Source organism: Manduca sexta, chromosome 23 (assembly GCF_014839805.1).
Source record: "Manduca sexta isolate Smith_Timp_Sample1 chromosome 23, JHU_Msex_v1.0, whole genome shotgun sequence".
Taxonomy (NCBI): domain Eukaryota; kingdom Metazoa; phylum Arthropoda; class Insecta; order Lepidoptera; family Sphingidae; genus Manduca; species Manduca sexta.
This window is the reverse complement of record NC_051137.1, coordinates 12,446,320-12,464,456: the sequence shown is the minus strand read 5'-3', so window position 1 is coordinate 12,464,456 and position 18,137 is coordinate 12,446,320. Positions and strand designations below refer to the sequence as shown.

The following is an 18,137-nucleotide window of genomic DNA, read 5'->3' as shown; positions in this document are numbered from 1 at the left end:
GTAAAGGATTTTCCGAGATAAAATTTCCGCTATATAATTTTTCCCGAAATGAAAGTAACCTTAGTCCTTCCCAGAGTCTGAAAAATTCCATACAAAATATCATCGAAATCCGTTCGGCAGTTTTTGAATTTGTCGTATTCCGACAGACGCGACGGGGGACTATGTTTAATAATATGTAAGGGTATGATCAAACTGTATTGTCTCAGTAACGTAGTTATATTATTATTGTATGAGACTATGGTGAAGTTTAGGGTTCAAGTCCGTTTCGAAATTAGGTTTTTCTGCTTAATATTAAGCCGGTGTTTATAATGGTGCCTGGTTACAATATGTTCGCCCCCTGTGGACATGAGACCTAGCATAACAAAATGTAGGTATGATAACACCTCTGCTTGAAAAAGAGAAAAAATACATGACGGTATATCAGTGGCGTAGCATAGGGGGGGCGATAGGGGACGGTCCGCTCCGGGCGGCACATTTAGAGGGGCAAAATGTTTAAATTGAAAGGTTCTTTAAAATGAACTTTTCCTTTTATAATTTGCTTGAAGGTGCCAATAACTGAAAGGGCCGCTTGGCGCTTTTTTCGTCTTTTAGAAATAGCCCTCCTTTGCTCATGCCCGGCCCCTAGAATCGACGAGTTTTGGGCCAATGCGGCTCTAGGCTTCCAAAACCCAAGCTACACCATTACGTCATATACAAAGCCGTAGTTAAATTCTCTTAATAAGCCGCTCATATTAATACTTAGCATGATGATTGAGCGGTGGTTAAACTCTCTAAATTAGCAGCTCATATTATGTAATACTTAGCCTATTAATGTCATCATAATCCTTTTTTACACAGTTCTCGTTAATCCGCAAATACGGATATCCGTGCGAAATCCACCGCGTCTACACGGAATATGGTTACATTTTGGAAATGCATAGAGTCCCGCACGGCGCCCACGACGACCGAAACGAGCCCAGACCGGTGGTGTTTCTACAGCACGGACTTCTGTCATCATCAGCTGAATGGATTTTAATGAAACCGGGCAAGGGTCTTGGTAAGATAGTGGTAATTCGTCATTGAAAGATTCATCTTCATTAGTACTACTCTACTTATCGAACTATAATTGTACACTATTGAATTTCTGGTTGAATATAAGCCTACCGAAATTGTTAGCCTGTTCTAATCGGAACATTAATTTAATAGCAACTTATCAAAGCAAACAATATAAGGTTCTTGCTTCAATTTCCAGGCTGAGCAAGCAGTCTATGAGTTTTTCAAATAAAAAGTAACACACCTAACTTGAAATCATTACCGATTTGAACCTTAACAATATTAGTGCTATAAAAGCACCTTTAATTTTGACGCAACAGTGTCGTTGTAAGGTTAATCAAAACTCCCATCAATATAAGAGAAGATATAAAGCTGGCCAAATTATCCAGCACTGCTTTAATCAGTAACATGACTATAATTTAGTTATGTTGTCCACATCAACCAATAAATAATACCCCTTCATGAGTACGCCAATTTAACATTTTCCTTGTAATTAACTGGTAATCGCATCATACATTCATGACTACTTCCCTTATTGTTCACAATACTCATACTGAACAATGAACATACATGATAAATTCCAACCATTATAATAACAACTGTGATGATTGTTTTTTTCTTTAGCCTACGTTCTCGCAGACCACGGCTACGATGTTTGGATGGGCAATGCCCGCGGTAACACATACTCCCGCAGGCACATCTCCATGAAGCCAACATCCTCATCCTTTTGGAAGTTTAGTTGGCACGAGATCGGTTACTACGACTTACCTGCTATGATCGACTATGTATTAAGAGAAACCGGTGTTGCTAAAGTTCAATACATCGGCTTCTCACAGGGTACCACTGCATTCTGGGTGATGACGTCATCCCGGCCCGAATATAATGATAAAATATCAGCAATGCATGCATTAGCCCCTGTAGCTTACATACCCAACATTAAAAGCCCACTCATAAAGGCTATTGGACCCTTCACAAATTCTTTGGAGGTAGGTATAATTGTAGCATCCTTATCAATGTATTCGAGCCCCGAGGTTAATGATTTATAAGCAAACATTGATTTCATATTTATAGAAACAATTGGGTAGAACTAATGCTACTGTTTGTTAGAAAATAGATAATAGTAGTAGTTTATATCTTATCTCACAATAAACTATGAAATACACATGAGGTCTCAAGCGATACGAATGTAGGAAGTTGATTTAGGTCAAATAATTGATAGAGAAGATAATATTAATGTCCTAAAGCTCTGATCTGAGGCTGTATTCAAATGGCGACATCGACTTTTTCGTCTCATACAGTAACATAGAATTCAAACAATTGCAGGTCATATTTAAACTAATAGGCGCAGACGAATTCTTGCCAAATGGTAAAATGAACGAGTTAGCCGGTCAAAAGATGTGTATTGAGGAAGCCCTAACACAAGTTTTGTGCACTAACCTGCTATTCCTTATCTGTGGCTACAACATAGATCAACTTAATAAGGTAAATATATACACACAACATCACGCATTTATCTCCCAAGGGGTATGTAGAGGCGCAACCAAGGCACCCACTTTTCGCCAAGTGTGTTCCACCCCATGATGTGATAGGGGGCGAGCTTATCGCCATATCGGGCACAAATTCCAGACACCGGCTGATACTAAGCAAGAAAAACCCAAATATCACAATAATACGGTAAATGCTTAGTAGAATTTAATTGACTATCAACAATAAATAATGTTTTGTACTCAATAATGATTTGATTTCAGACAATGCTCCCAGTTGTAATGGGCCATACGCCCGCAGGTGCCTCAACACGACAAATGATACATTTCGGTCAGTCATACAACAGTGGAGAATTCCGCCACTTTGACCATGGATGGCTGAAAAACAAACTAATCTACGGTTCTTTTAAGCCACCAGCTTACAACTTAAACGCAATACGGACACCAATATTCCTTCATTATGCTGACAACGACTGGCTGTCTACTCCGAAAGACGTGGACAGATTGTCCAAAGACATTAAAAGTGTTGTCGGCAAATTCAGGGTAGCCATGCCAGAATTCAACCATTTAGATTTCGTATTTGCTATAAACGCAACTGAAATTGTCTATCACCGCATACTAAATATTATGCAAGTGTTCGATGAATAAAGATTTTGTGAAACGTCATTGTTTTTTTATTACATCATTCATAATAAGTTAGAATGAACTGGAAGGATGCTTCTGTCTTGTTTATATATTTTTCGATACAATCTGTAACAGAAACATTATATAAATATCGAACCTGATGAAATATTTGATCTTATATTCTTATAACTTACTAAATTCGTTTCCGAATTCGTAGAATATGCTGACACGGTAGAACAAGATGGTACTGATTTACTAGAATTTATTCTTTGAAACGTTGCCTCGATGTTGCACTTCGGTCGATGTCTCCTATCAGACGCGATGCTCATTTCACGTTGCACAATCGCACCAAACGTGGTTTGCACTAGAACATGGAATATGTCAATGTATTTATGATAAATACATAAGGAAAAGCAGAAGTCATACCTTTAGCCAATAAATAAATTGGATCTTCATTTCTATTACTTGGTCCATTTGCATCGACGTCAGCTAGCATCGGCTCGTTTGTTTTGTGGAGTACTTGCAACAGCGACACGTGCTTAAAATTCTACAAGAATATTTAGTTAGGTTTCAAAAATGATATAGTATATTGTTTTATACGTACTTATACCTAGTGTATAAAGATATGATTATATTTAAATATAACATAACCCAAAACATACATTGTTTTTACAATTCTTCATTGTTATAATCATTTCTGAATCTATATCTTTGATAGAATTGGTATCTACATTTTCATCCATACAATTTTCAAATGGTTTTGGTGCCAAAATGCCAGTATCTTTATCCATCATTAAAGAATCGGGTGTACAACATGACGGCTTATATATAAAATGTTTATAAACGTCTTGCAATTCGATTCTTAAAGATGTGTTTTCTTTCTGAAGTTTTTCTATTTCTGTAATCTGCACATTAAATTGTTGCTGCAACTGTTCAAAATTATTTTTATATGTTTTGAGTTCTTCATTTTCGTCATCAATGTTATGCGTACTGCATCCAACATCATTCATTTTCACTCGAACAGAGGTGCATCTGCTTAATTTTCTGCAAGGTCGTTTGGAATGTATCTTATTTGACCCAGTACTATTTTTCTGTTCAATATTACTTTTTCTTGGTTTGCCGATTTCTGAATTTGTCTTAACATGGATATGTTCAGTGAAATTTTTGTCACTTTTTGTGGCTTCTATTATTAAACATGGCTTTTCGCCGCACGCGGATTGACTGACTTTCGTAGCAACTTTACTCACTCTTCGTGGACTTCCAGATGTCACACCGGTTCCTAGCGGAGTAATATTTTTAAGAAATAAAGCTTGATGAACTATTTCGTTTTGCCATTCCTTGGTAACGGAACGAATACTGTCTGTCCGTATACAATTGTTCTGAGAATTAAAATCTGTGTTCTTTATAATATTAACATTAAATATTTTTTCTAGAAGAATCTTCCAAAACATTTTGATACTTTTAAGTGCATCTAAACATCTTTCACATGGCCAGTTACTAGTTTCAAACTCTTCCTGGAATAAATGATTAAGTACTTAAGGATATTGTTTGTTTTATATAGCTTTAATAGGTTTAAAATTTTAATTCATTTACCTCTTCAAAATACTTTTCAAATTCCTCATTGTTTTTTAAACATTCCTTCATCGCGTGGCACGATGTACAAATACTTTCCAATAATATTTTTGACTTGCAGTCTGGGTGACAACGAGGTGTCGTCTATAGAATAAAAAAAGCTTGAATCTAATCTTTTAAATTAATAAGGAGTTAAAACAGTAACTATGATATATAGATAGATACCTTACCACGGCTTCTGCAAGTCATGATTTTTAAAAAACTAGCTAGTGTGCAGACGGGTATGACACAAATTGGCATATCGCTCTTCATCCATTCCCTAAGGTAACAACCTTTCTTTTGTAGATCATGACTCCATGCCGTCACGTCGCAGCAAGATTCATAGGATTTGATCTTACCCTCGTTACGTGACAAAAGCCGTAAATTTCTATGATTGCTTGTAAAATTCATTGACTTAATACTAATATCAGTTGCGGATTATTCGTCCATTGGTAATTCGTGACGTGAATTTTGAGATCCAAACTTCGTTATGCCAAATTGCCAAATGACCAAAATGACAAAGCGAATATAAACAACATGGAAAGGTAAAGATAAATTATATGTAAAATCAAAGACAATTGTACAAAATATTCTCACAAAATATTTTAAGGTGAAAATATTCTCAAAATATTTTAGAGTATATAAATATTGCGAAATACCAAACAGGGAACATAAAATTTTCAAAAGAAAATAGTTATAATATATTTCATTTTATTTACTTTTTTACGCAATCTATGCGATTTAAAAAAATGCATTCAAACGACCAGAGGCATTAAGAAAAAAAAGACGGGAAAATACAGACAGCGAAAAGTGATTAGATCCCCAGCATAAAGGATAAAAACGGCATAATAGAAACCACAATACGAGAGTCTCTATCAAAGCTACTTAATGCATCCAAGAATTATACACATGCAGAAATACTACAGAAACAACAGATCCGACCATTAAAGAACCGGTACCGGAGACAATCTCTGAAACATAAAAGTAGTCAAATAAAACTCCAGGTGCAGAGAACATCTACAATGAACTTCTCATCGAGAACAGGGACATTATTAACACCTACACTCACATAGTTATTGACTGAGGTCTTAAGAATAAATTAATTTCAAGTCAGTGGACAACAATTACTATTATACGACTACACAAGAAGATTGAAAAGAACATTTTTTATTACTAGCTCTTCTAACCTAATCGATAACATAAGATGTACAGACTCCAAATTAAGAACGGATACATTAGCAACAGAACTGGGTGCACGACTTTCGAGAAGTGAACTCTACATGCAATAAAAGTAAATTAGGAAACAAGTTACATTGTGTTTGAATTAGTAATAACAAATTAGTTGAAGTCACAAATTAGGGACAGAATTTATTATTCCAAGTTTCTTAATCTGAGGTACTTTACCGCTAAAATACAAATTTCTTGAAGCATATTATTGTGGACTGATACATTCGCCACAAAGGCAAGTGATGACTATAATTGATTCGCCGTGTTGGCAAGTTGAAAGTCACTCTGTTATGGAGACGGTTGCCAGAACGAGAATCAGCAAAATTAAGTTTCATTAACAAAACAGAGTTATCAATGTCAACGTTAACCCATTTTTGTAAAATAAATAAAAATGATATCTGCCATCTCGCGTCTTTATTCAAAAACTGATTTTAAATTGAGCAAGTCTAGATTCGTAGCTTTGTAAACTGTGGCAGTGGTTATTCACGTGTGAAAAATGATACAGAAACTGCTTCTGGGCTCTCATACCAATCTCTGAATATGTTCGATGAATGACGGACTCCAGAGAGCATAGCAACATTCAAGATCAAATTGGACGAAACAACTAAAAATACGACAGAGATCTCGGGATCTTCAAAACTTTCGTTTGTTATAACAGAAAACCAATTGAAAGCGCAGTCTACCCCGTAACTATGAATCGAATAGTCAGTTAAGCCACGCGTGTCAAGACACTTCCTAAATGGGATATTATTTAAAATATAAGAAACACTAAGAAGACTATAAATCTTAACAGTTTGAATAAATAACTATAGGTCTACAACTTGATGTCAAATATCTATAAAGTCCTCGCTAAAGTGGTTCTATATCGCAGGCATAACCAAGACACTGGACCAGATTCAACTAAGAGAACCAGCAGACTTAACCGTTACCCCAGTGTTTATAAAAACTGTCACTGGCGATCGAAGCCGATGTGGAGACATGTGATTTACAATTACACTACTCAAGTACAGCGTTAGCTACACGTGTATGTTCCGCTTATATAAACAACCAGCACAGAGAGAACATGGCCAACATGGAATAAAAACAACTACAGCAATTTTCATATGCATTACATAATGTTGGCAACTCATCGGAACCAGGATTTGTACATAATTTTCGGTAATGACAATTTTACATTCCGTAAATTGGGCTCCGTAAATAGTATCGATACTGAAGCACACATCCGTCGCTACTTCTACCGAATATGTTTCAACTTTTTTTTATTATAACACTACCTGTAATTTCTCGCCATATAATTACATATATACAAAATGACAATAACTGAACTCTAAACATACTTTTTTTAAACTATTTGATTAAAACATCAGCTTCTAATGACCCACTAAAATCAGAAGACATCCATCTCTGAAGTATCATCATGACATGAATTCCTTGTGCATGTCTGCTCGATAAAACCACGGTTAAAATATTTCTACAACTCAACAGGTTAACAGAAAATAACTTATCATAAGCAGTATAATAGATGTCAGTCGTAAGGTTTTATCTGATATTTCGCTCAATTTTTTGATAAACAGTGGGAATGGTAATCTGAGATTGCAAAAACATTTGTATTTGTCTTTGAGTATTCTTGCAATTTTGAAGTGTACCATGGTGGTGGTGGTGGTTTATTGTTGGTAATAACATTATGAACAAAAAAAAAGTGAAATATGACTAATAAACTAGTTTATAGTGTAGGCTTAATGTGTAGCTTATAGAAATTTCAACAAAATAAAAATTTAAACCAAGCCATGTACATCATCCCTTAGACATCGTCCATCGAGGTTCCAATAAAATTATACTGATTGAAACAAAAGAAAAAAATATTTTCAAAAAGCTGTCATTCTAATCATAACTGCCATTCCGTCTCGATTTGTGATGACATTACCAATAAAATTTTGATAATCTCATTATATACATTTTGTCATAAGCTATAAATTTTTATCGTTATTTTGAAAATGGACGGCGGACAATATTAATTTATACATGTATATGTTTACAAATATTTTATTTGACGTCCTGAGTAGACAGACGTATTGGAAACCATGTCTTTTATAACCAAACGGGAACGTGTGTTCAATGAATATGACTTGTTCGACTTACCAGCGAGGAACGAAGGCAAACTGAAGGCTTATTCGTCATGTACTGACGCGAGAGCCTGGTCGCACTTTTGTTCGGACAAAACTGAACACTTGGTAGAAATAATAAAAAGGAACAATGACACGTGTCGACCGAAGTATATACCAACTAACGTCATAGTCGACACACTTATGGTAACGAAGAACACAGAAATAGCGCGACTCAAGCGTAAAATTGAAGAGTTTGAACAAATGTTGGCGGCGTACGATCAACTGGAGCTATCGTGTGATCAAAAATGTGAAATTGCGAATGCTGTAAGTCTTTTTTTCACATAGACTAATAAACTAGTTTATAGATCCATAGATGTTAAGTCAGTTTTAAAGGAAAATATTAAGAAGTAAGTAGATACTAAGGAGAAGTGTTTGGCCCTGTGCAAATCTCTCAGATGTCAGCATAGAAATGCAACAGCAATCCACTATAATCGTAATTGCAATATGCTTGGCAGAGTACTAAACTCATGTTCATAGAACATGCACTCACATGTTTACGATGGTGCTGATCTATGATGGTCACCTTATTGTCGCGTTTCGACAAGTCGTTTTACGGCGTCAGCTTGTGTACCAATAATTTACCATTCTAACGACTATTGAGTGATGCAACGCCGAAATTGATTTACTCGACTTCAAATACATATATTGGAGTTAATTAGCCATGATACGGCAAGAAAATAGTAAATTCTTTTTTATTTGCAGCACGCCGCTATAAGAGCAGCCAACAAAGAACTAGATGACTTGGTAAGATATTACAAAATCTAAATTTTGACAATGACAAGATCATATTTTTGTGTGCTATTAATACTTTATTATACTTTTACAGTGCTTGGACCTGGACTTGTCTGGCTTTACCGAGGTTAGTAAAGTTTTGGTCAAACAGCGGAGGGGGCGGGACGTCTCTATCGACGAAATAGAACGCCATAGTCGCGTCACCGTGCCGCCCTATCCGTTGTGTGACGAAATCTTCAATGTTGAATAATTTTTACTCGGAATTCAGGAAAGTAAATATATACAATTTAATTGTATAAATAATGCTTGTTTTCTGAAAAATAATAGGGTTAATAATTTAAAAAGCAATTTAAATAGCAACTAGCAATTGATTTAAAAACACGAACACTCGGACACGGAAAATATTATATACCTAATGTTTATAATTATCTTAAACAATACGTTGCTGTGTACTCCTTTAAATTGGTTGTGCATCAGAATATGGCCACCTTTATACTACTCTTGTGTAAATTCAATGTATAATCTTCTTGACAACCTAAAATAAATAAATAAATAAATAAATACAACCCTTTCTAAAATCCGGTAAATCTCGTAGATACTATCTCATGGACCTAAAGTATGATATAATTCTATTAGACTTTGTATAGAAAAGACTTATTAAAATATATATATATATATATATATCTATATATATAAAAATCAATTGCTGTTCGTTAGTCTCGCTAAAACTCGAGAACGGCTGAACGGATTTATCTTATCTTGGTCTTGAATTATTCGTGGAGGTCTAGGGAAGATTTAAAAGGTGAGAAAAATTCGAATAATTGCCGGGAAAATCCTCAAAACAGCATTTTTCTATTTCCCATACAAACGTTTTCTAACTAATACGTAGAGTCAATTTGAGCTTTATTGCTATTATATAAAGTTCACTGTTGTCTAAGCAATGTAGGTGTGTTCCTAACATCAAAGCAGTGTGAGTTGGAGCACAGAATATAATAATGTAATGTCGCGTTCTGAAACTCAACAAAAGTGATATCGCGGACCCGACTAAATTGAACAGTCACAAAATTTAATATATCATTAGTTATTTGGTTGGCTTCACGATATTATTTCTTTTGTTTTACTTTAAAATGCATGTTTTCGTTATGGACAATTTTTGAGCTACTTTTGCATATCTATACTTATAATAAATCTGTAGAGAGGTCAATTCTGTACATGAAATATATTTCCAAAATAACTGGGGGGTGATTAGGGATCGATACTGATGCCAAAAATGCAATTAGTAAAATTTTTGTCTGTCTGTCTGTATAACTGTTATAGAAACAAAAATTACCTATCTAACTAACTAACTTAACTTGGTACAATTATTTTTCATACTCCTGAGCTGGTTATAGTATACTTTTCATCACGCTACAATTAATAGGAGCATAGCAGTGATGGAAAATGTTGGGAAAACGGGAGAAGTTACTCCATTTTTAAGCTTCCGTCATTTCGTGTGCAACCTTAATGGTTAAAAGTTCCTTCGATTTCACCAGGATCCCATCATCAGACCCTGACCGGACAATCGGACCACCTGCATACCACCATAAATTAAAAAAAAATACCGACAAATTGAGCACCTTCTCCATTTTTGAAACCCGAAATCCACGCGGGCGAAGCTGCGGGCGGAAGCTAGTATATATATATATATATATATATTTAATAACAATATTATAAAAGAATGGACAATTGATGACAAAAAATAAAGCCCGGAGTTTCTTTCTGCCTTTCTTCTTCGGGTAGTCATCGCTTAGGTTGTTAGTGAAAGGCTGGTACGTTAGCTAGGTTAGGGCTTTTATTGTCCTCACCGGTGAGGATCGCGACGCGTTTCTCCCTTATTGCTTATTTAAAAATACATATATACATCATTTTATTTCTTCTTCCCTGCCAGCCCGACCTGGCTTCTTTGTTTACTAAGTATATTTTTCATTTATTTTATTTTCAATATAAATTGTCTTCGTTTATATAAGCTAATCTAATTAAGTAATAATTAAATATTCTCATGTACCTTGACTTATCATAAGTGCAACTATGTTCGCCTACGTGATGAATAAAGAATTTTTATTTTTTATTTTTATTTTATGTAATGTAGAGAAAACTATAGCTAACGAGAGCAAATGCTTTGATAAAATAAGTACATAATATAGCTCTTTTAAAAATATCCATGAAAAATTACGTTGACATATTCTTCAATATTGCATAGCTGATTACAATAAAAGATCCTAACCGTTCTTTTTCGATCGATCACCAGAATGTTTTTTTTTATCACATGCATACATAATGACTTAGTTTCATTGGTTTAATTTTGAAATAGAATCGTAAATATTGGAATTGCTTATTGAAATGGCCCATACTCAGTACTATTGTATTCTTTGCTTGGTCACAATTTCACTACAAAAATACTTCACAATTCTAGATCTAAATACGAGTTTTAAGTTCTTATTTAACAGTTTCCGTGTGATTTCAGGGGATTGATTCGGAAGCTTTTGAGGTAAGCCGAGTTTATTAATCCTTTCGAATATTGTAGTAACAAAATACTGTTTCAAACCATACTATAAATTACGTAGCTAGAGAACTCTACCTACTAAAGAAATGAAAAATTTTAGGGCAAGTAACACATGTTATAACAAATTACTATTTTAAAACATACTATAAAACATAGTTAGTGAGCTTTACCTACTAAAAAAATAAAAATTACAGGACAAGTACCTATCACAAAAAAATGATAATCTAACTAAATTCATTTTTATTTCAGACGGGCAAATCAAGAGGAGACGAGGTTACTTTTAAACTTAAATTTATTAGTTCATGTTACATAACCTTTTAAATAATAATTTTGACCTGAACTAATAAATTATTATCCATATACATCGAACTACATAGCAATAATTGTAATAATAACTGTTTGTTTCAGCCGTCTAAATATAGGATTGATGAGGTAAACATGGCATATCGTAACTATTTGAGTTTTTCCTTTAAAAACACAATGATATTACAAATAATATTTATTTTTTAGACCGTAAGTTCCAGAGCAACGGAAGAGGTATATTAATGGAATATTTTGCCACTTTAAAATTCAGTTATTGTTTTTATAAATATTATGATGTTATTACAGTGGCTTGACGAAAGGGAACATCACATGAAAAAAATGGAAACAAAAAGTAATCAGATGGGAATGTCGTCTCCACGCGATGCTAGTACATGTAAGACATAGTACTTCAAATTACGATATGATATATGATTATGATATACGATATGATTCTAACAGCCTCCCCCCCCCCCCCCTTACTTTCTCTATATAATTCGTTTTCAGCTGCTCGGGATCCACGAATCGAAGAAATGAAAGATACTATTATTGTTAAAGACGCCAAGTTAAACGCTATGCAAAATACTATAGCGGTGAGTTTTAAATATGGAATTAAGGAAAATGTTGACTATTTAATAATATTCATGTTGTCACAGGTGATGGAAAACGATGTGTGCGAACCTTATTGCATTTATGCTCATATTTACACGGCGTTAGAAAAAATATTTGGTACTTTGTGCCAAAATGACAAATATAAGGAGTATTTGAATTTGCTGGTCTGTACTCTACAGTAAATTGTACTTTGTTTAAAACAATTTAATGCTTAACTTAATGAAATATATTTATAGACCGCTGGAAGAGATACTCGTTCTATTGACATCAAAGGGAAGATACTTTTCAAACTAAAGGTTCTCGAGAAATTTAGTTTGGCTTTAATCGCTCCTTGTTCTCAAGATTTCGCTCCAGCAGATTGTTCATGTTATCGAGCTGAATTAGTTACGCATGTAGAAACTACATTCGCACTTACATCAGCTGAAACAAGAATACCAAGTATGGATAACAAAAGAGCCCAACTGGTAGCAGACATAATGGAAAACGACGAAATGAGAGAAATACTCAATAAAGAGAGCGGACCTCTCAAAGATGATATTCAATTAGACGTCGATTTTTGTACCGATAGCTACACGATCGATGGGGAAAATTTAAAACGTTTGAAAAATTTACAAATTAATTATGATGATTTGATGACTTGTTACGAAGCTTTGAAACACGAAAAAAATTGCTTACAAGTAAAATGTCATAAGTACGAAGGTTTAGAGAAAGAACTTGAAAATTTACGTTGCCAATTACGAGAATATAATTCTTTATGGAATGAAAAAGAACACCATCGAAAACGGTCCACAGATCTTGACACTTTGAAAGAAAAATACTTAGTTCTATCTGATGAAGCTTCTAATTTGGAGACACAACTGAAGGCTGAAACAGAAATCAACAAATTAAAATCTAAAGCAATTGATGAGTTGAGGAACGATAACATTTTTGTTGGAAAAGAAATTAAATGATACTATTATATCATTCGAAAGAGAGAAAAATGCTTTGCAATGTAAATTAAAAGAAACTGAATGCAAAGTGATGTGTCAAGAGCAACAGATAAAAAGCTTGTCTATACAAATAGACCAACTTCTTGAACAAGATCATGATAAGGCATTTATTTTACATGGTTCTTTGTAACTTAAAATTCATATCTAATATATTACAACCCGTATTATTGCATTACAGGTTTCCTTATTCCATCCTGACTCTAAAGACATAGGACTTATCGATCAAAATGAAGCTTTCAAAGAACAGATAAAGAATCTGAAAGATGCACTTTTTTGTAATGAGGAGGAAAAACAGAATTTACAAGAAGAATTTCAAGACAAACTCAAGATTATTAATGATTTACGAATGGAGATTGAAGACTGGAAAAGTTAGATAAATATTATTTTATACTTCTCAATTTTACTTCCCAGTTTCTACTCAGTTGGTTAAGGATTACAATTTTATTCTACTTATATATAATTATCACAATCTATACATTATAATCCTTAATTGAGTAGTATAAATAAATTAAATCATTTATAAAAACTTTTCTACATAATATATTAGCTCACAAATAAAAGTTTACAATCATAATTTATTTCATGAAAATTATTGACTATAGGTACATACGAAAAAGTTCTTCAACGTAATAATTATCTTGAGAACTATACAGAAACATTCAAAGACGAAGCTCAAAGACTTATGGAGGAAAATAGAAATTTGACACAAGATATTGAAGAAAAAAATACGGCTATTGCAAATCTAATGAATGTTATTAATAATAAATCACAAAATATAAATAATTTATTGGAAGAAATTGAACATAGAGATTCGGATAATAACAATCTTCAAAAGGAATTACAAGACCTTCGTGCGAAATGTAAAAGCAGTACAGATATATTAGTAAGAGAAAAAATGGAGACTATGAGTTCTCTGCAACTTGCAAGACAAGAAAGTCAAGAGTTATTGAAAAAAATAAAAGATTATGACGACGTTATACACAAAAACGATGACATATCTAAAGCTCTTGAGGCACAAGTCGAAGATTATAATAAATTGAAGGAGATGCTATTGAATACTATAGAAGAAAATAAGAACCTTCAAATAAATTTAGCCAGTCGTGAAAATAATAATTCTATTTTATTAAAAGAAATTCAGAGGCTTCGTGAAGTGAATGAGAATTCTTTAAATAATATTAACATTTTAGAAGAAGAAAAAAATCAATATAAAACATCATACGACTTGACAAAAAAACAGAGCGACGTTTTAACAGAAAAAGTGGTAGATTTTGACAATGTAAAACACGAATTAGAATGTTTAAAAAACAAATATGAAAAGATTGTCCAGAAAAAACAAATGCTTCAAAATGAATTAGTAGGCAAAAGTTATCAGCTTGGTAATGCAATTCACTCAATGGAATTAACTAAAAAAGAAAGTGAGGAACTAATGGAAAGGATTCACGATACTGAAAAACTAAAAGAAGACTTATTAAAAGCAAATGTAAACAACCAAAATTTAGTTCAAGAAATGCAAATTTTACGTAACGATATATCTAAAAAAGACAAAGAGATAGAAATGCTCCAAGAAAACCTTAACTATTTAAAAAAACAAAACGATAATCTGATTAAAGTATCAGAAAATGAAGTTGTTTTAGAAAAGCAACTAACAGAGTTGAAAAAAGCATATAGTGATTTACAATCCGACAAAAATATATTACAAAATGATTTTCAAAGCAAAACCGAAGAACTAAATAATTTATATAATGCACTTGAAAATAAAATTGAAGAAAACAGAAGACTAGATAATAAAATAAAGATTTTAGAACTTCATCAGTTGTCAACCGCGAATAATATGAAAACTTTAGAATCTGAAAAACGTGCCGTTCAAAACAACTTAGAAGCAATTAAAAAAGAAAGCTCAGAATTAATCGATAAAATAAAACAATACGAAAATTTACATACAGAACTTGAACAACTGAAAAAAGAACACACTGCTTTGCAAAAAGAAAAGGAAGAGTTACAAAAGAGTTAAATAACAATTCAAATAATCTTAAGAAGTTATCGCAGGAAAATATTGAATTACAAAGTCAAAGTCAAACTTTACTTAGGCATAGTGAAAACCTAGAAAAGGCCCTAATAAACGCCAGAACACAGGTAAAACAATATATATATATATTATTTTTATATTAGTTTCCGGTCCAGTTAAATAAAATTTATATATGATTTTAGGATGTTATAAAGCCGGAAAACATACAAAAGGAATATAATGATATGTTAGCGGAAATTGACGATATGAAAAAAGAAAAAAGCCGAAGTGTGAATAAAATTCGTGAACTGTTAGATAGACTAGATAAATCGGTAAACTCTATCATAATATAGTATAGGTATTACTAGACTTTGTTCGTGAACACGCACGTATTAAGATATGTTACCAGGATTACCTACAACACTCAGTGATAATATAGCATTAGAAAAAAAAAACATTTTGAATCAGTAGTATCAGAAATTTCCTTGTTTATTCAATACTTCTACGTAACATCCACACGCACACGCACTTTCGACAATAAGTCTTATTAGTCTAGTACAGTACAGTACTAGTACACAAAAGAGTACTTGTACTATACTAGACTACTTTATTGTGTGAAAGAACCGTAATTAACACCAATAAATGCTTTGTAGGAGGATATTATAGCAAGCCTTAGTGAAGATTTACTGGCTCGTGAAGACAGAATTGCAATGTTGGAAAATCATATTAATGAACTAGAAGAAGAAGTAAAGAAATTACACGATTGTTTAGATGAAGTAGTAAACACTGGCGAACAAATTAAACAGCACAGCTATGAAAAGATTGACCAGTCTCTAAAAAGAATGGAAGCGCACCGTACGATATTATTATACCTTTTTTATTACACTTTTTTGAACATTTCTCGAAACTCCTTCTCCTGTCGAAGCAACATGATATATCCAAAGGTATACGTAAAGTACAAGGATTAATCGTATAAAGCAAGCTGTATGTATGATTATGTCTTTACTTTACTAACACAAATTGTTGCCCGCCCTGGGAAAGTAATACATCGCTAAGGATCACGTAATGTAAAAATGCATTTATATACTACTCATGAATTAAGGTAAATAATTAAAAATAATGGTTTTCTTTATAGACTCAAAAGCAACACATAATATGAAAATGGAGCTGGTCAAACTTCAAAATAAAAATATGAAATTACAAGAACAACTATCGGCGACACAGTTAAAGACTGAAGAAACATTAATTGGCCAAAATAAATACATATCTCAAATTAATTATTTACAAAATGAGAGAGAAATCATCGTCGATGACATTAGACAATTAGAACTTAACAATGTCGGTGATAGCGCCTTATCACCAACTAATTGTAATTTAAGTGATATTCGAAATTCACTAAATCGTATTAGTAAATACATAGATGCAAAGTGTTCAAAAAGTACTTCATTAGAACAGACATTACTTAAAATGCAAACATCATCGCAATTACTACTTAGTAAAGCTGATGAAGCGAAAAAAATAGTCGAAATAGAAAAACAAAAAATAATAAACGAGAAAGAAGATGCTATAAGAGATAGAGTTAATATGGAAAATCAACTTGAAAATCTTAAAAAAACACTCGAGCAAAAAATTTCTCGTGATCAGAATGTAATAACTGACTTACAAGCAGAAATATTAAATAAAGACCTGATTATCAAAAAAATAAACGAAACAACACAAACCTACATATCTAAACTTGAAACTGAAATGCAATCTCTACAAGAGCTTTATAAAAATTCTACAGAAAAAATAACCGAGTTGCAAGAAAAGTTAATTAATATGTCTAAAGATAAAAATAACGATGTGGAAGTAATGAAAAAATGTAAAATTGCATTAGAAAAGAAATCTCAGGAAATTTCAGATTTACAAAACGAGCTACAAATTTTGAAAACAAATCACTAACAAATATAGGAGTTCAAACAGTATATAATCAATCCCGAAAAAATATAGCATCGCAAACTGAAGCCTCGTTAGCTTACACAGAGTATGAAAGATCAGGAATTAAAGATAAAATTATGGATGACGTAGATAAAGAAAGAAGTAAACATTCACTGATTGTTTTAGAAAAAACAAAGCTTCCTAAACAAATACCCCCACCTGTTAATGAGGTTCAAGTTTTGACTGCAAACATCGAACCCACGTTTGATTACGTGAAAAGTAGCTATTTAAACTATAAAATGAAAAGACTTACTCAAGGTCGTTTAGAACAATGTTCTATTTCAAGTCTATGGGATAAATCGGAGAATGAATTTACTCCCCCGAGTGACCTAAGCACACAAATATTTAGCCGTTCTGCTGAGAAAATACCCAATAATCTCATAAGTAACTATGACTCTCCAACGACCCACACTAATTTGATAGATATTTACAATAGACAATCAATGCAAACTAACTCTTCAAAACTTATGGGAAACGAAATATACAGCGATGCCCACAAAACGGTTAAACCAAGTATATTAAGCGAATTTTCCATAAATAGGAAAGATGGTGAGGCTAAAAATAAAATAACTAAACGACTAAAGACTAGTGGTATTGTTGCAGAATCTACTTCAAACAAATCTACCGATAAAGATTTGTTTGTAATTTATCGAGATAGTGAAAGCAGTATAACCCCAAGAATGTCAGGTAGAAGAGGTTCTACAGATAAGAAAGGTCGTTCTGAACTATTAGTGGAGGCAGTTACTGTTCATCCTGCTGAAGGAAAAATGTATGAAGCACAAAACAAAAATTATATGCAAAGTGATTCTTTAATGTACGATGATAATGAATATGAAG

General features: G+C 33.0%; 4 protein-coding genes across 5 annotated transcripts in view; 3 read left to right on the top strand and 1 right to left on the bottom strand.

Moving 5' to 3' along the window:
* LOC119190269 (lipase 3-like) overlaps positions 1-3,166 on the top strand; it is a 26,740-nt gene extending 23,574 nt beyond the window's left edge. Inside the window, exons 4-7 of the mRNA XM_037441739.1 lie at positions 838-1,036; positions 1,657-2,018; positions 2,356-2,514; positions 2,781-3,166. Coding sequence (XP_037297636.1) covers positions 838-1,036; positions 1,657-2,018; positions 2,356-2,514; positions 2,781-3,164 — 1,104 coding nt within the window. The 3' untranslated portion in view covers positions 3,165-3,166. The remainder of the gene's footprint in view (positions 1-837; positions 1,037-1,656; positions 2,019-2,355; positions 2,515-2,780) is intronic.
* A 40-nt stretch (positions 3,167-3,206) lies between these two features.
* Positions 3,207-5,298, bottom strand: LOC115456275. Of its 2 annotated transcripts, none has more exons than XM_030185276.2 (6): positions 4,938-5,298; positions 4,734-4,856; positions 3,803-4,654; positions 3,567-3,687; positions 3,335-3,504; positions 3,207-3,266 (listed from the first exon to the last, which is right to left on the bottom strand). In XM_030185276.2, exons 1-6 carry the CDS (start codon positions 5,160-5,162, stop codon positions 3,246-3,248), a joined length of 1,512 nt encoding a protein of 503 aa, XP_030041136.2. In that variant the 5' UTR covers positions 5,163-5,298; the 3' UTR covers positions 3,207-3,245. The 2 variants fall into 2 exon arrangements, with proteins under 2 accessions (XP_030041136.2, XP_030041137.2); XM_030185277.2 differs by having other exon boundaries at positions 3,606-3,687.
* A 2,550-nt stretch (positions 5,299-7,848) lies between these two features.
* LOC119190268 (uncharacterized protein PFB0765w-like) lies at positions 7,849-15,329 on the top strand. Its single transcript, XM_037441738.1, has 14 exons — positions 7,849-8,407; positions 8,846-8,887; positions 8,970-9,002; positions 11,379-11,402; positions 11,667-11,690; positions 11,826-11,849; positions 12,027-12,114; positions 12,225-12,310; positions 12,374-12,493; positions 12,566-13,258; positions 13,497-13,686; positions 13,921-14,468; positions 14,646-14,985; positions 15,262-15,329. Exons 1-14 carry the CDS (start codon positions 8,060-8,062, stop codon positions 15,327-15,329), a joined length of 2,628 nt encoding a protein of 875 aa, XP_037297635.1. The 5' UTR covers positions 7,849-8,059.
* A 19-nt stretch (positions 15,330-15,348) lies between these two features.
* LOC119190300 (chromosome partition protein Smc-like) lies at positions 15,349-17,391 on the top strand. The gene is made up of 4 exons (XM_037441918.1): positions 15,349-15,451; positions 15,527-15,655; positions 15,977-16,178; positions 16,459-17,391. Exons 2-4 carry the CDS (start codon positions 15,569-15,571, stop codon positions 17,262-17,264), a joined length of 1,095 nt encoding a protein of 364 aa, XP_037297815.1. The 5' UTR covers positions 15,349-15,451; positions 15,527-15,568; the 3' UTR covers positions 17,265-17,391.
* The last annotated feature ends 746 nt before the right edge of the window (positions 17,392-18,137 follow it).

Excerpts from the sequence above, each read along its gene's own strand:
- LOC115456275 (XM_030185276.2), bottom strand. The coding sequence starts at position 5,162 with ATGAATTTTACAAGCAATCATAGAAATTTACGGCTTTTGTCACGTAAC. Across the intron at positions 3,505-3,566 it reads AATTTATTTATTGGCTAAAG|TGCAAACCACGTTTGGTGCG; the intron begins GTATGACTTCTG and ends TCCATGTTCTAG. Across the intron at positions 3,267-3,334 it reads CGAATTCGGAAACGAATTTA|ATTGTATCGAAAAATATATA; the intron begins GTAAGTTATAAG and ends TTTCTGTTACAG.
- LOC119190268 (XM_037441738.1), top strand. The coding sequence starts at position 8,060 with ATGTCTTTTATAACCAAACGGGAACGTGTGTTCAATGAATATGACTTG. Across the intron at positions 11,403-11,666 it reads TTGATTCGGAAGCTTTTGAG|ACGGGCAAATCAAGAGGAGA; the intron begins GTAAGCCGAGTT and ends TTTTTATTTCAG. Across the intron at positions 13,259-13,496 it reads TGAGGAACGATAACATTTTT|GTTTCCTTATTCCATCCTGA; the intron begins GTTGGAAAAGAA and ends ATTGCATTACAG.
- LOC119190300 (XM_037441918.1), top strand. The coding sequence starts at position 15,569 with ATGTTAGCGGAAATTGACGATATGAAAAAAGAAAAAAGCCGAAGTGTG. Across the intron at positions 15,656-15,976 it reads TAGATAGACTAGATAAATCG|GAGGATATTATAGCAAGCCT; the intron begins GTAAACTCTATC and ends AATGCTTTGTAG. Across the intron at positions 16,179-16,458 it reads AAAAAGAATGGAAGCGCACC|ACTCAAAAGCAACACATAAT; the intron begins GTACGATATTAT and ends TTTTCTTTATAG.